At 47.6% G+C, this 17,271-nt stretch overlaps 1 protein-coding gene across 4 annotated transcripts in view; it reads left to right on the forward strand.

Annotated features, from left to right (window-relative positions):
- INSR (insulin receptor) overlaps positions 1–17,271 on the forward strand; it is a 106,328-nt gene that overhangs the window by 3,795 nt on the left and 85,262 nt on the right. For all 4 annotated transcript variants that reach the window (XM_036879306.2, XM_036879308.2, XM_036879305.2 and 1 more), the window contains exon 2: positions 8,760–9,311. In XM_036879306.2, the coding sequence (XP_036735201.2) occupies positions 8,760–9,311 (552 nt within the window). The remainder of the gene's footprint in view (positions 1–8,759; positions 9,312–17,271) is intronic.

The following is a 17,271-nucleotide window of genomic DNA, read 5'->3' on the forward strand; positions in this document are numbered from 1 at the left end:
GGGCCAGCAAACTACAGCTGCAGGGCCAAATCCCACCTGCCCATGCCTGTTTTTGTAAATAAAGTTTTATTGGCACCCAGCCACACTCAAGCGTTTACGCATCATTTAAGGCTGCTTTTGTGCTCAGATGGCAGGAGCTGAATAGCTGCAATTGCGTGGTGCACCAAAATATTTACGCTTTGGCCCTTCACTGGGGGATCTTGGCCCATCACAGGAGGATGTTTCCTGACTCTTGATTTAGAACCGACTCTGTGAGGATCATGATGATAGATGCCTAATAGCCTGTGTGGTCCCTGGTACAACATGAATGAATTAAGTTCAATCAAACCCCCCTTGAAGGCTATGTTTTCCCCTTCACAGAGAAAGCCAGATTAAAGAAATTTATACCATTGGTTGCACTGAATATTTGGTTTCCGATGGCGAGAAAATATCAGCGATGCTTCCTCCTTAGCTGTGTGTGTGATCTTAGGGTTTATTTATTTAAAAAGTCATCTTGGAATTGAATGAGGATTCCTTGCAGTCCTGTCTTTCCATAGAACCCAGACGAATGTGGTGTCTGCTCTGAGATTTTTCACTCAAGACCCCTTGTGTTAAATTCTATTCACACATCAGGGGTGGTTTGGTTTATGTTTTGCCATTGGATGCTATTTTATGTTTTTTTTTAAATTAACAGAACAAGTAATGCATTCTTGTTGAAAAAAAATTACCAACGTATAGAAAGGAGACAACAGAAATCCTCCTGCAAGACTTTGTCCCTAAAGCCATTCCAGACTCTCCGGACACCTCTTTATATTACACCAACCCCACTCCTAACCCCTTGCAACGCATCTCTCCTCTGTCCCTACGGTTTTCTCTCTGGACTTTACAAACTGTCTCGTAATTAGATTAATAGTCTTAAAATTGGAAATGTTGATTTAAGCACTTATCAGATCCTCACCATTCATGGATTCTGTATTTGTGAATTCGCCTGGTTGCTGAAATTTATTTTTAATTCCAAAATTGGTATTGAAAGGGCTTTAGCAGCCATTGCTGGGCCTGTGCAGGGCATCAAAAATCCAAATCGCCCAACTGGCATGATTGGGATCCACCTTCTCGTGTCGGCTCTGGGAGGGTGGATTCATCCAATCCTTAAGGATTAAAACCAAGTATCCTTCTTTTTTTTTTCTTCAATGTATTTAGTGCCACAGTTTCTGCATTTTTGGGCTTTCTGTCCCTGGGTGTGCTGTTTAGATGGCCCCCACCCATCCAGCTGAAGTACCATCTGGGGTAAGTGTGAGAAGGCTGCCATGTGCATTATGGGGAAAAATACACGCGTTAGATAAGCTTCGCTCTGGAACCAGCTAGAGTGCTTTGTACTGTCGGCTGTGAGTTCAGAGTTAATGGATCGACAGTATATTTATAAATAAGGTATCCGTTAGACAGAAACATATACAAGGCAAAACTGTGTTGGTTGACTGACAAAAATACGTGGCCAGAGCTTGCAGGAACCTAACCTTGTATTTTCCCTGGGGACAGTATGGCTTTTGGGTCCAGAATTTGCTAATTCAGTGTTTGAGGGGACGTCATAGAATGTAACTACTGAAGTACTGAGCATTGGCTGTAGATGGTTTCCGGTCACTGTGGCTTAAAAATTTGTGAATTTCAGCTTGTCCCTGCCCATGTAGAATCTCTTGGAATGCTCATTCCCTTTTTCTCGTGTTTTTATCTCTGCACGAATCCTTGGCTACCTCCTGGAAAGTTCACGGGAGGGCACCAAATCCCTGGTTCACGTTCCGAGGAGGGGAGTCCCCCGTGTTCTGCAGACTCTGGTGCTGGGGACGGTGGGGGGGGGGCGTTGTCCTGGTAGCTTTCGAGATTTTAGAAACACCCGTTTCTAAGTGCCCTACTGGCTTTTGGGATTTCTTCCCAAAACAGAGTAAGATTGGCTGTTCTGCGTTGCCAAATGCAGACTGGATATGAGTCCCAATGGGAGTTCAGGGCATACTAGGGAGGATTAAAGTTTGACTTCAAATCTGGATTTTTTTTTCCCCCAATTCCATAGGGGTGTAGTGTCATTTCAGGTTTATACGGTAGCTTCTGTTGTTTAGGAACCACAGCCTGGCACCGGGAGATTCTTGCTTCTCTGCTGTGCCTTTGTGGAACTGTGGAAAACATAGGTACTTCCCAAGAAGCGCCTCCGTTGGTTAGCAGTGTGGAAAGAGGTAGTGGCTGGACGCAGAGGGGTAATGGACTGGGGCTGCAACTGTTTTCACGCAACCTTCCTATGATTTCTCTCAGCTAGTCTGTTTTCAAAGACGTATCCCGTTTCCTTGCAGAAGATCAGAAAAGGGATGAATTCTGAGATGCCCCTTCCGAATTATATACAGTTGCATGGTATCAAAACCACCTTTACTTTTTTTTTTCTTTCTGCAAAGTGCCTTTTTGATCTTGTAAGACTTCTCGTGGTTTTCTTTCCTGTGTCCTGTGTGGCATTCCGGTCCCTGTCGGTGTAAAGGAGGAGGTGGGACTCCCGAGATGGCAGCGAAGCCCCTTTTGGCCCTGTCATTGGGTGACTGATGTCCTTGGGATTACAAAACTACAGAAGTGACTGGAGGAATTGACCTAGGTGTCGCAGAGCTTTCAGACAGGCTTAGAGAAGGCGCTGGTGTCAGGGTGGCTGCGGGTTTTGGGACCTGTCTCTAGTTCCTTGTCCTTAACTAGTGTAATGCCCCCCTCCCCCGTCTGCATCTCTATAGGTCCCTTAATGACTGTCCCTCACTTCGTCCGCCTGTCCACCTCGTCGGGGACCAAGTCCCACTGATGCTAATTCCCTAGTGTCCCTATGGTCTCCCCTTTTCTGGCACCCACCCCTGCGATAGGCCCTCAGGGCCACTGCTGTACGTGAAGTCGGCCGCAGCATGTCCTGTTCAGATCTGTCCCACTCTGCTGACACAGGGATTTTTCTCTCTCCCGCTTGGGTCTTTCTGCAGCTGCCAGCTCGGTCCCTGCCCCTGGCCTGCGAGCCTGGCACAGCCGCGTGCACTGTGACTTCCCCCAGCTCGCGGGCACGCCTCCGTGCGCTGGTTCCGTGGGGCTCCCTGTTGGTCGTGCATCTGCATTATTTACACGCACTTCCTGTCATTCTAGCTCCCTTCTTCCCTCTTTATGCCCAGGGACACCTGCTTCTTCCTCTTTGAACCAGCTCAGAGGCCCCCTTCCTTCCCTCTCTGGCTTCCTCACCCACCCCTTCTCCTTCCCTTTCAGTACAGACTGGGTGGATCTGTCTGAGTCCCCACAGACACTGATCTCTCCCCTGGGGACATGCTGCATGTGACAAACATATGGGTAAATGAAATCTTGCTCCACGTATGAGTTGGAGAAGGAAGGGCTTGTCCAAAACAAGAAGCGGGGTCTTGCCCGGAGGGGGCAGGTCCTGGACTCCCCACCCCACAAGACCGGCAGCCCCAATTCCTATTTGAAGCCCTACCCCCTCAAGGTGGCCCTGTTTGCAGATAGAACTCCTAGGAGGTAATGAAAGTTAAACAAGGCCCGGAGAGTAGGGCCCTAAGGTGGTAGGATTGGTGGCCTCATAAGGACAGGAGAGAGACATCTCGCTCCATGCATTCACTAGTGAAAGGCCATGTGTATGTGGCCAGACCCCATTTCTCCTGTATTTAAAGCTTACTTGATGTTTTTGTCATTGTTCGCAGTGGGGAAACCGAGACACACAAAGATTGAGGATGTGGCCCCAGGCTATGTAGCTGGCAGATGTTGGCACTGGGAAGGAAGCCAGATCTGTTGGGTGTATAGCGTGCCCTGAAGCCGGTGTGGGTGGTGGCCTGACACCTTGAACCCAAGACTTGTTGGTACGGGACCCCTGCATTTCAGAGGAAATGGCGTTAAAACAGGAAAGAAGGTGGAGAGGAATGTGTGGCCCCAGAATAGGTCACCAGGGAGCATTTGAAGAATGCAGAGACCAAGGAATGAAGATATTCGTGAGCGAAGGCAGAAGGTAGCAAACTCTGGCTTGTAAAGGATGTGCAGAAGCTTCTCCGTGTCTTCTCTGGCCCTGCATACTTCTCTTTTGGTGTTTCCATGCTGGAGAGAAAACCAAGGGGTGGAGACACTGTCCAAGGTGGCTTTTTGGTCAATCTTATCTCCTTCTGGAAAATTCTCAGATTCCTCTGGCCAAGGAGGAAATTCTAGACCACACTGCCCAACACAATATTCTGCTTTGATGGAAATGTTCTATATCTGCTCTGCCTGGTATGGTAGCCACTGTCCACATGGGCTCTTGAAATTGTGGCCAGCACCCCTGAATGTTTACTTTTATTTAACTTTAATTCATTTAAATGCAATACAATGTTTTACTTAAGTGTGAAAAAAAAATCAGTATTTAATTCTGTTGTTGGAAAACTCTTTATATCTTTGAAACACCCTGGGGATATGAACCTGCCTTTTTCAACTGTACTGTTTTTTAATGAAATCTACATACACAGGATGGGTATTTCTGAGGAGAATTTAGCCTCTGAATTGAAGCATGGTGCGTGTGTAAAACACATGGTGTTTCGGAGGTGCAGTGTGAAAAAAGTCCTGTACAGTATTTTATTAATAATTTTTCAGTACAGCTTACATGTGGAAGGGAAATTTTTGGATACATTGGGTTAAATAAGATATGTTTAATTTCATCTGTTTCTTTATACCTTTTTAGAGAAAATTTAAAATGCCCTGTGTGGCTCTCATGCTGTTTCTATCGGATAACACCGTTCTAGATCCTGTACACCCAGGTCACCCACGGAGATGAGCTATATTTTGCCATCATCCTTGACCTTCCAGTGAAGTAGGCAGAACTGGATAATTCTTACTGCACCCTTTGAGTAGCTTTTAGACCTGGCATCACCTCCTCCAAGAAGCCCTCCCTGATTGTCCCAGACCGAGTCAAATAGCTTGTTTCTATGATTTCTTCTAGATCCTAAAACTCTCCTTAAGGGCATCCTCCTTGGATATATTGTCAGTTGATATGGGTACTAGTCTGTGATCCAGGGCAGCACCTGTGACTTCCCCACAGCCCTTCCAATGCTTGGAACAACATCCAGTGTGGACCAGGGCCTCAGCAGATTTTGCAGAAGTGAATGAAGGAAATTAACAAGCTTCCATCAGGTTATCCCTGCATGAAAACGATGCTTTATTTAAATCACATCCACCTGCTCCTTCATTAGGCCTGCTTTTTTGAAAAAATGAAGCCAATGAAACAGTAATGTGCCTACGGCGTAGACTTTGCATTTGATGGCAGAGCTGCAAGCCCAGTGCCACCGCTTAAAGCAGCTTGTGTGCATCTTGATTTGCTCATCCCCAAAATGGGTCTGAAAATAGCCTCTGCTTTGGGGATTGTTTTTAGAATTCAGCAAGAGGATGTGTGTGCCAGTGTGGGCCGAGTGCTTTCTATCATAAGTGCTTAGAAAATACCTTACCCATGGCAGATACGTTTCAGAACTCCCACTGGGTGCCTGAAACTGCCGATAGTACCAAACCCTATATATGCTCTCTTTTGTCCTACACATACACACCTATGATATGGGACCAGCGGGCAGGTAGCAGGGGCACACTGAACTAAGGAACGATTCACATCCTGGGGAGTTGGAGTAGAGAGCCTGAGATGGTGTCATGCTACTCAGAACACCGTGCAATTTAAAACTTATGAATTGTTTCTTTCTGGAATTTTCCATGTAATATTTTCGGGCTGCCGTTGACCCTGGGTAACTGAAGCCAAGGAAAGCAAAACCACGGGTAAGGTGGGGGTGGCTGTATTAGCTGTGTCACCAGTTTCTCTACCTGCGCATAGAGCGATTAGTCAAGGACCACATGCTAAGAACTTGAAGCCTCCTTGGATTCCCACCCAGAAGTATTGAAAGTCCGCAGAAGACCCTACATCTATTTTTGGCACCATTTCTAACATCCTCTGGGTGTTTTCTGTCTCAGCAGTAAACTGCTCTATTGTCTTAGCCTATGAGGGTCACATACGGCTTTAATGAGTTGAATTAGATTCATTGGCGATGTTTTAAAAAAGCAAGTATTTATTGCCCTCTAGTATTATAGTCTATTCATTTTTTCATAGCAACTTTATTGAGATCTAATTCACTGTCACACAATTCACCCATTTAAAGTCTACAATTTTCTGGTTGTTAGTATATGTATTCACAGAATGGTGCAACCATCACGACAGTCGATTTTAGAACATTTTTGTCTCCCCAGAAAAGAAACGTTATACCTTTTAGCTGTCACACTTTTTTTCCTCCCCACACTTTGGAGCCACTAATTCATTTCCTGTTTCTATAGATATCCCTATTTGGGGCATGTCATGCAAATGGAATCATAGCAATATGTGGTGTTTTGTGACTGGCTTCTTTCACTTAGCCTCATGTTTTCGAGGTCCATCCACATTGTAGTGTGTATCTGTGCTTTACTCCTTTTGTGACAGAATAATATTCCATTGTGTGGATTTACCACATTTGGTTTGTCCACTCATCAGCTGATGGCCGTTTGGTTTGTTTCTGCTTTTTGGATGTTATGAATCATGCTGCCATGGGTGTTTGTATACAAGTTTCTCTGTGGACATATGTGTTCATTTCTCTTGTTTTCTACCTAGGAGTGGAATTGCTAGATCGTATGGTAACTTTGCTTAACCTTTTGAGGACCTGCCAGACTGTTTTCCACAGTGGCCGTACCATTTTACATTCCTGCATCGGCCCAGCATCCTCGTCAACACTTGTAATTGTCCATCTTTTTAATTTTAGTCATCCTGGTTGGGGTGAAATGGTATCTCACTATGGGTAGATTTGCATTTCCCTCGTGTTCAGCAGTGGGTTAATCTTTGAATGCACATTTCTATCTGATTTTGGTCCCTCCACAGCCTGTAGAGGATGGAGGGCAAGTATTCTTCGCACCTGCACCAGTTTTGTGTGTGCGTGTGCAAAAAATACAGAGCGTGAGGCTGAGGATTGAGAAGCCCAGAGTTGTGGTTGAATCTGAGCCATATGTTGCCAGATAAAAAGACAGGACACACAGTTAAACTTGACTTTCATGTGAACAACGGAACATTCTTAAGGATAAGCGTGCCCCAAACAGTGGTGGGATGTAGTTATCCTGAAGAAGTACTTGTTGCCTTCCTGAAATTCAGATTGCATTTCTATTTGCCAAATCTGGCAAGCCTGCATGTCACTGGTGGGCCACGTGCCCTTGGGTGACCGGCGTGGTCTCTTGGAGGTCCAGTTTTCTCTCCTCTGGAGTGGGTGGGGCTTGCTGGGAGGCCCGATGGTGGAGCCCTGTGGTCATCACTGGACGTGGATGCCGTGCATGTGGCGGCAGCCGGGTGCCTTAGACTGGGTGTGGGGGTCATGAGCTTGTGGGGCTGTGTTGCCTGTCCTTGTCCTCCTCGCACGCCTCTCAGCGTCCTAGTGAGTGCATGAGTGCGTGTGTGTTTTCCCTTGATTTAGCCTAATCTGTACGGAATGTGACCTAGGAAACTTGCGGCTTTTGTTTTCCCCAATTTTTTGCCTTGCCATTTTCTTGCTAATCTGTGCAGCCTTTGCGAGTTGTTGTCAGGGTGGATTTTTAAGAGGATTTACTAACGTTCTTTAGAACAGTCTGTTTGCCTCAAAGATATCGGGGGAATGTTGTGTCTTGGAATCAAGTAATGGGAGTTGTGGGCTGAGGCTTACAGTCCAGGTGCTGAAGGCTGTGGGGGGTGCATGGCTGTGGCCAGGAGAAGCTGTCTAGGCTCGAGTTTGATTCTGATGAATGTTAACTTGAGCGTGAGGGGCACAAGGAGAAGGCACAGAGCCTGGACATGACTGTGGTATGTTTGGGAGAAATAAACAAGAACAAAATAGCTGACATGAATTCAGCGCCTACTGCGTGCTTGAGTACCTACCTGATTCCAGTCACTCCTCCTCATCGGGCGTGTGACTGGGGAGGACACAGAGCCTAGGAGTTGTGCGAGAGTGGTGGGAAGGCCTGTGTAGTATGGCGCACGGGCAGGAGGGGTGGGGAAGTGCAGGGTCATGGAGAGCCATGGAGGGTGTCGGAGCTGGGGAGGGACCACCTTCAGGGGAGTGGATGTGCAGAGTGTGCAGGGGCGATCCGACTGGCTGGGAAGCTCTTGGCATATCTGGGTAAAAGGTAATTCGGTCTTGGCTGCCTGCCTGGAAGGAAGGAAGGTTGGTTGGGAAGGGAAGTCCATGAGGTGGGTGCAGGCAGAACGGATTCAGGTCTCCTTGCCCCATTTCTGATGTGGGCACCTTTATCCCCATAGATCCATTTCCTGAAGATCTTCAACAATGACTCAGGGGGGATGGCTCTCCTTTCCCCAAGTAAACATGCCACATTACCCTATCCCCTGTCATCCCAGTACTTCCAAGGTATCTCCTGGATGTGATGATCCTAAGGCTTCTTCCTGTATGGCCAAAGGAATGACTTTTCTTTGAAAGTAGTTACGTAGGTGCAGACACTTTGCAGAGAAAGCCACTAGTCGGGGCGTTCTGTGGAATTTGCAGGGGCCCAGTGCAGGATGAAAATGCAGCACCCCTTACCCAAAGTGTCTGAAGATCTCAAGACAGATGGAAGAGCTTAATGCTCTTAATGCCAAGGGCAGGGCCCCTCTGGGTGAGCGTGGCACTCGGGCTGCATGCCTGTGAAGCTGGCCCTGCCACTGATTCTTAGAACCCATCCATGGCGTGCGTATTTGCTCACCTGCCTTACTTTCCGCTTGTTTCCACTTCTAGTGTGTCCCGGCATGGATATCCGGAACAACCTCACGAGGCTGCATGAACTGGCCAACTGCTCGGTCATCGAAGGGCATCTCCAGATACTGTTGATGTTCAAAACGAGGCCTGAGGATTTCCGAGACCTCAGTTTCCCCAAACTCATCATGATCACCGATTACCTGCTACTCTTCCGAGTCTATGGGCTGGAGAGCTTGAAGGACCTGTTCCCTAACCTCACCGTCATCCGGGGCTCGCGCCTCTTCTTCAACTACGCGTTGGTCATCTTCGAGATGGTTCACCTGAAGGAGCTTGGCCTCTACAACTTGATGAACATCACCCGGGGCTCCGTCCGCATCGAGAAGAATAATGAGCTCTGCTACCTGGCTACCATTGACTGGTCACGCATCCTGGATTCCGTGGAGGATAATTACATCGTGCTGAACAAAGACGACAATGAGGAGTGTGGGGACATTTGCCCCGGCACCGCAAAGGGCAAGACCAACTGCCCTGCCACTGTCATCAATGGGCAATTTGTCGAACGGTGTTGGACACACAGCCATTGCCAGAAAGGTAAGCTGGGTTTCACAGGGTTCTAAGCGGTTTCTCCTGCCTTGTTCATTAGAGGGAAGCTTGGAGGCACTTGCTCAACCAGGGGATGGCAGATTTTTTTTCTGCGAAGCCTCAGATATCAAATACTTGAGACTTTGCGGGCTGTATGGTCTCCGTGGCAACAACTCACTGCTGCCCCGTGTAGCAGGAAAGAAGCCACAAGAGTCAGGAAACAAGTGGCTGTGGCTGTTTTGATAAAACTTTATTTACAAAGCCAAGTGGTGGGCCGGATTTTGCCAACTCCTGTGCTAGACGGTTGCATGTGCCTCTTGCTTGGAAGAACAGTAGGAGTGGATGAGTATGGGTTTAGTTGTAGGAAAAACAGGTTTATTTCTTATTTGATTATGGGCAGAAGATTGCCTATGGCAGACGTTAGGAAAAAGAAATGCGTAAAGGAAAAAAGAGCTAAATAGTAATTCTTATTCCATGATTATTGAGGGTACTTTCTTCTAGTGGTTTCTGTTGTATCTTAGTTTACTTAATGTTCCCTGTCTTTGGGCATTTAGATTATTTCCAGTTTTCATAAAGAGAGGGATGAATTTGCGGCAAAGCTTTATCGAGCATTTGTTTCTTCAGGTCTTACTTTGCCAGAAGTGAAATTTCTGGGTCAAAGGTCCTTTATACCAATTGCCAAATGGCTTTCCGGAAATGTACCTGCAGCTCTCCTCCTGGCATTGGTCGGGAGGGAGCACCTTGGCCAGCTAGGAGTGTTGTTTGAAAGATCTTTCATAATTTACTGGAAGGAGGAGCCGGTGTGTGTCATTGTTTCTGTTTGCATTTTTTTTGATTGCTATCGGGGTTGAGCCTTTTAAAACATGTTTATTTATCATCTGGGCTTTCTCTTCCTGTTCATATCCTCTGTCCATTTATCTTTTAGTACCTTAGTGGTTTTTGAAATATTAATCTGTATGCGTTTTTCATAGATGAAGGCTATTGACCCTTTGCCAATAGTGTTTTCAGATGTTTGTGTTCAGTGGTGAAAAAGTTGCAGGAGAAGCTTAAAGTGTTTATGGAGTTCCAAGCTGGAGTTTTGCAGGCCTCCCCTGTTCCTTTATGCTTCCGCAGTCCCTTTCTACACATAACATGCATGCTTTTTTTCCCAGATTTCCTATTTTCATGTTAATTCTTATCACTGAAAAAAAATTCATCCTGGACATTTGGAATCTATTTGTGTGCATGATTCGGAGGGGTGTCTATTTCCTCCTAAATAACTAGCTGGGATCTCATTGCCAGTTATTGTAGGAATGCATCCCTTTGTCATTGATTTAGGGTCTGTTTCCCGGTATCCATAAAAACATCTGTCTTTCCTCGCACTGGGCGGTTAATGTTCTACTCACTGTAAGTTTTACAACATCTTGATATCCAGGGAAGTCCCCCCCTCCGCCGCCGCCCCATGCACACGCATCGCCTGTTTATTGTTTCATCGGCTCTTTCATACATTGTGAAATTCCCTGGGAAGATGTAGTGAATGTGAGCTCGAGCTGGGAGAAAGTGAGTGAATGGCTTCAGGGTGCTATCACAAAAGATAGGGCAAGGCAGAAAGGAGGGTCTTCTCACCTGAGCCCCAAGCTACTGGGAAGCCACACAGGTGAGTCCTGAGTAGAATCTATGGAATTGTCAATAAGGATTGTATCAGAGCCCTTCATGGCACAGATGTTGGGTGGTAGGCAACGGAAGGTGGGAGGGTTGAGAGAATGGAGACTGTACCTCTTCTGAGAGGTTGGACAGTGAAGGGCAAGTGACCCTGGTTGTTTGTGGCTGGGAGAGGGGACGATGATTATTATGTTGTGAAAAAGTCTTGAGAACGTTGGCAGGTCAGGGACAGAGAGAAGCTGAAGTACACTGAGCAAGAGGATCAAAGCCGGGCACAGTCTTAGCAGCAGTAGAGAGACGTCCTGTGGGTTTGGCGGTTTGGCCTTTTGGAGAAGAACAGGGAAACTTCTGAGGTGGGTGTGGGGAGGGGGTGGCTGTGGATGAATAACCTGGGAGAGGCAATCTAAATGAATCTGGAGATGGGGAGGTGGGCATTCATGGCTGCTGAGGGGAAGAGAGGGTGTGTAGCATCTGCCATGTTACGAGGGCACACACTTGCCAGGGGAGCACCGTTATCCTCACCTGAGGGACCAGAGAGGTACTTTAACTTGCCTAAGGCCACACAGCTAGTAAAAGACAGCTGGGGTTTGTGCCACATCTGAGACACGAAAAAAGCATGTGTGTTTTTTTGGAGGGTGAGTGGGTGTCCCCTCTGTTTAGAAATGGGTGTGTCCTTCTAGCTGGGCCATCAGGGAAAACAGTGAACTCTTATTTCAACACTGAGTTCTGCAAACGTAAGTGCTGTTTGAAGTGCTCCGGGCTCACACGTCTTGAGATATAATTTAAGTCATTCCTCTGTGGATTTATTTCTGTATCCATTTTAGTCAAAATATCCAGGATGGTATTATCTGCAGAAATGCCCCTGATGTTTCAAGGCGGCTTTTATCTTATTATTTTTTTTTACTCTTTTGCTCGTGAGAAGCAAAAGAGTTTTTGGTTTTTCCGGCACTGGGGGTTTTGTCATAAAGGAAGGTGCCGCTCTGCATGCATGGCTGTGGCCGTCACCCGGCGGGGTACCAAGGCCCTGACATGTGGCATCGGTGCCAGCTGCTCCCAGTTTGCGCTCAGTGGTGGGGTCCCCTGAGTGGAGCATTGCCCTGTCCTGGTGACAGATGTCAAGATGTGATTATCTTTGGACCAGTATATCCCCGTCTATTGGGTGCAACTCAGCTCTGGCTTTTATTCCCCCCTTCAATTTCTTTTATTATGGTAAAATATGCAAAACATAAAATATACCATTTTAACTGTTTCTAAGTGCACAGCCGAGCGCCATGAAGCACATCTACATGGCGTGCAGCCTTCCCCACCCTCCATTTCCAGAACGTTCTCATCTTTCCACATTGAAACTCAGTCCCCATGAAATACCGACTGCCAGCCCCTCCCCCAGCCCCAGTCCTTAGGGACCTCCTAGGAGTGGGATCAGATAGGATCTGTCCTTTGTGTCTGGCTTATTTCACTGAGCACCATGTCCTCAAGTGACATGTTGTATCAGGTGTCAGAATGTCCTTCCTTTTTTAAGGCTAAGTAATATTCCGCTGTGTGGATGGACCCACTGCATGTGTCCATTCATTTCATGGATGGACACTTGGGCTGCTTCCACATTTTAGCTATCGTGAATAACACTGCTATAAAAATCAGTGTGCATATCCATTTCTTTAAATGTTTATGTGACCTTGTTGCTGTGGCTTTAGAAGGCTTATTTAACACCGTGTGGGATTTGAACACCAAAGAGACCAACATGAGCCTTTATAGGATACTTCCCCATTTTAGGTGACAGTCACAGGCCGTCACAACTATCTGTCAACTCCTTTAGCCCCCTAGAATCCTCTCAAGCACGTCCTGGCGTGTCTGCAGCCTTTGTCTTTTTCTTGCATAAATATGAGGCTCTGGAAGCTTCCAGAGCCTGGTCAGCATTTTGGGATGAAGGGGATGGGTTGTTCTCTGGACTTAGTTTAAGCATTCCCTGCCAGGTCTCCTCTTCCACCTGTCCCCCCAAACAGTAATACTTCTGGCAGAGAGAGCAAAGGAAGGTTCTCAATGGTTAAGGGGATTTCAAGGAAAAAAGTCATTGTGGTGTGGCTCGGGGTGCTTCTCCATCTTCCCGTCACAGATTTGGGTGAAGATGTCAGGAGAGGCCACATGCAAGGAGCCCTGTGTGGGCAGAGTGGAGATGGGGTCTGAGCCAGAGCATGAAATGCGTTTGTTGAGCGCTGCTGTGTGCCAGGCATGGGGGTACTCGGAGCCACAGGAGGCACCAGCCCATGCCTCCTTGGAGAGGACAATCTGGTGGCCAATTCAGACATTAAATATGTGACTCGTAGGGAGAGTCCTGAGAGAAAGCATGGGTTGAAGCCGTACCCTAGCATTCAGGGTCAGAGACTATCTCCCGACCTCCCAAATCGGCGTATCATCCAGGCCCCAAAGGTCAGCCTCTCAGGACCCATTTCCAAGTGGTCACAAGAATTGTTCAGAGTCTGGCAGAATGGCCTTGGAGTCGGTGTTGCTGTTTGCTGGTCATGAGCTGGATCAAGCCTCAGTTTCTTGATCTGAAAAATGGGGATAATTACGAGGCTGGCTTATCAGGGTGATGGTTTGGGGGTTAAACGAGAACTGGTGCAGGGGATGCTCTTAGCCTAGCACCTGGCACTCTGGGAGTGTTCTAGAAGCTTCTTGTAAGTGTCATGGGTCCACTACCCTTTCTGGGCAGACCAGCAGCTGGATGAATACCTGCCAGAGCTTGGCTCCATTTCTTTTTGGGTTTGGGGTTGGCAGATGAGAGCCCACTATGACCTACTGATGAGGGGTGGGTGCTGGACCAAAAGCTTCAGAGGGCAGACCACTCTGCTCAGCTGGTGTCTTCAGATGCTCTGGAGGTGCCCAGACCGAGGCTTTGCGGGGACCAGAAGCCACAGGGCTTGCTCGGCCAGTTGCTTTAGCCAAACCCACTGGCATTTCTTTCTTCTGAGAGGCCACCCCAGCTGCTTACTGCCAGTCAGAGAGGTGGGTGAGGCCGGGCATGCTCAGTGCCAGGAAACTGGTCAACGATACCCCATGCAGACATCTCAAGAGAGCAGGGGACAGAAGGAGGAAGGTCTTGAGTGTATATTCTCGTTTCAAATTCTCTGTTTTATATTACGTTTTTAAATGTATGCATTATCACTCTTCAAGGGTTTTTTTTTGCTTTTAGGCAGAAGTTTTGGCTTCACATTGAAACTTTCTTTTTCTGTTTTTTTTTTAACTGTGCCTTTGATATTTTAATATTTAGAATCTTTTTGGCAGCGAATGCCTATTTTATGTCGGGCCCTGTTAGAAATGGGGTCTGAACCGGAAACCTGGATACTCCGGGTCAAAATCTGCGCTTGTAACCATTGTGCTATCCTGTGCGCATTGTGGAAAGGGGGTGCGGTGCAGGAAACAGAAATCGGGAGAGGACGCCATGCCCTAGAACTTGCCCCAGCCAACATTCTGGCTGCCTTCTCTGACAGCTTTTTCTCATCCCAGCTTAAATTAGCTGCCTGCTCCATCAGGCGAAGAGCTCTTGAAGGCAGGGACTGTGGCATTTATTGTGTCTCCAGCCCCTGTCATCTAGGTAAGCAATGGCACCTTTGCCCATTCCCAGCTTGTGTCTCTTGAGCACTTACTATGTGCTAAGTACTGTGCTAAGAATCTGACAAGCGCAGCCTCATGGAATCCTCACCACAGCCTGTGAGGGGACGTCATTCCCATTTGACAGAAGGGGACACTGAGGCTTGAATGTAACTAGGAAACATACTCAAAGAGACCTCGCTGGGAAGTGGTTTGACCTGACGTTTTGTCTGGTGCCTTTGACCAGAGGTCAGCAAACCGCCACTCATGGGCCAAAGCCAGCTACTGGTATGACCTGTGAGTGAAAAATGCTTCTTTAGGTTTCTATGTGTATGTGTGTGTGTATAGGGAAATCTAAAGGATGTAATTTGGTGGGAGGTGAAAAATGATACGAAATTAACATCTCAGCATCCTGGCTCAAGTTGCATTGGAACACAGCCATGCTTGGTCATTTATTCATTTCTGTATCACCTGGGGCTGCTTAATGCCAAGAGTGGTTGCAACAGAGACTGTATGGTGCTTTACAGGAAAAAAAATGTTGCTGGCCTCTGTTCTTGGCTATGCACTTTATAAAGACAGGGGGGACCTTTGAGGGTAGAGGCTGTTTTCAGTGGGAGTTGGAAGCATCCCCAAATCAGGCCAACACAATCTTGCTGGCACCGAAGGGAGGGGGCTGCGAAGTATAAGATGTCATTCTCGCCCCTCAGAAGCCATTGGTTGGGCAGTGGAGTTCATGGGCGGGAGCAAACCAAGCACTTAAAGCAGCCTGGCTGGAAATGTCACAAGGTAAGGTAGGCCTCCCTCCCCCTCCAAGTGAGTCATCGGGCCGGTGGTTCTAGGCACGTTTGCAGCCAAAGCACCTGGAAATCATGATGTTCTCTAGATAACACTGCGGAATATCGATAAATTAAATTCCTCCGTGGCTATGTCACTGCAGTCCCTGCAGAAAATAGGAAAGTCTGACGTGCACAGGGCTATTGAATAATCATCATTAACAACAATAATAAAAAGACGGTGGATGATGGGGCCGTTTGAGTTTTTTTTGTTCCTGTTTATTCCTTCTTGCATTATCAAAGATGTTTAGAAAAATCTAGGACAGAATTAAAACACCGTACTGAAAAAAAATTCCACGGTCATGTTACCATTTTTATCACAGGGATGATTGGAATTTTTTTAATGAACCCTACATTTTGGAGATGATGGGATTTTGTACAGCAGGAAAGAATAAGTGCTCCGGGGAGTGTGTTTCTGAGACCCGCTGGAACCCGGTCCCCACCTCCCCAGGATAGATGATAAGTTGCCACTGGTATTTGTAGAAGGAGAGAGTCGTCCCAGATTGGAGTTGTTCCAAAGGTGTGTTTTGGTTTGGGTGGCAGACGACCCTTAGAGGGTGAGAGGGAAGGGGGTTCTGATGGGTGGCATGTCAATGACAAGAAGCTCAGAGGTGTTTTGTGCACCAGTGAGGAGCCTCCTCTTGCCATGAAGAGAGACCCACACCATCGTGCGCTGGGAAAGCCAAGCGTTTTCCTGCGGGAGCAATGGAGAGATCATGAGGGTTGTTACATCAGGGCTGTGTTCAGGGTGGGATGTTTCCATTGACATTAAGTGGACAGCTGGACTGAGCCAGCCATGTTGCTGGGACCCCAAAGTCCTTGCCGAGTCGGGGAGCAAGTCAAAGAAATAACTGCAAGCTTCCAAGATAGATAGGCAGGAAGCATTTTAGTAGGCTCAAGGATGCAGTGGAGAAAGGTAGACCAGTTGGCCGCATGGTCACCCGGCACCCGGGGGCTAGTACTGTCTAAATATTTAATGAAGATTCAGACTGACAGTTCTAACTAGTGCCCAGCATCCTGGATGGGGTTCAAGAGACACCCGTCTAGCTACCTTTTCATCCAGCGAAATCAGTTGGCTCAATCCTTTGGGAGAAGGTGGGGTGTAGAGTTAAACACATAATGATGGAAAGGTGGCTGTCTGGTAACTTGGTAACTGGTCTGACTACTTTTTATTTCTCTCCCTCGCACTTGATGAAATTCATTGACCAGTTATTTCCCGCCAAGTGACCAGACCTTTTGTCAGAATTAAAATCTGTTCTTTGTGCCTGAATACCTGAAACGCCCCAGGGAAGTCCTGCGGACCTCAATTCTGACAGGCTGGGGACCCGGTGCACACTGTGGCTGGTTCCTGTGACTCCACACGCCTGTGCCTCACAGGAAGTTCCTTTTCCTGGCAAAGAGGGCCAGGGTAGGTCCTGGGGCTTCACATTATGCCCCTTATTTCCTCTCTCCTTTCTTCCCCTGCCTCTGTCTCTCTCTCCCTCCCTCCCTTCCTCCTCTCTCTGCTCCCTGTTTCGGGCTTAGCATCTGAGCCAGCTCAGGAGGAGTGTCTGACCGCTCATGTCAAGAGGGGGAGACAAGCGAGAGAAGATCCACTTCCCTGTGGGTCCCGACAGTCTGCATGGGTGGGGCCGTGTGCGTAGCAGCACACTGAGCCACTGTCCTCCAGTTCCAGGCTTGGAAAACTGGATCTCCCAGCCCAGCCTCAAGCCCCAGGACCCCCAGGACCCCCAGGACCCCCAGGACCCGGAGGCACAGGATGGAGCACAGTCATCATGTTGGTGTTGGCATGCACCTAGTAGATAAAGCCCACAGTCGCAGGTGTCTGGAGGGTTGGGGTAGAGGGTCATTTCACATTTTTATTATAGAAGTTTCTTTGCCTCTTGTTTTTTCCCTGTCGGTGGGCCTTG

The sequence above is a fragment of the Manis pentadactyla genome, chromosome 12 (genome assembly GCF_030020395.1).
Source record: "Manis pentadactyla isolate mManPen7 chromosome 12, mManPen7.hap1, whole genome shotgun sequence".
Classification (NCBI taxonomy): Eukaryota; Metazoa; Chordata; class Mammalia; order Pholidota; family Manidae; genus Manis; species Manis pentadactyla.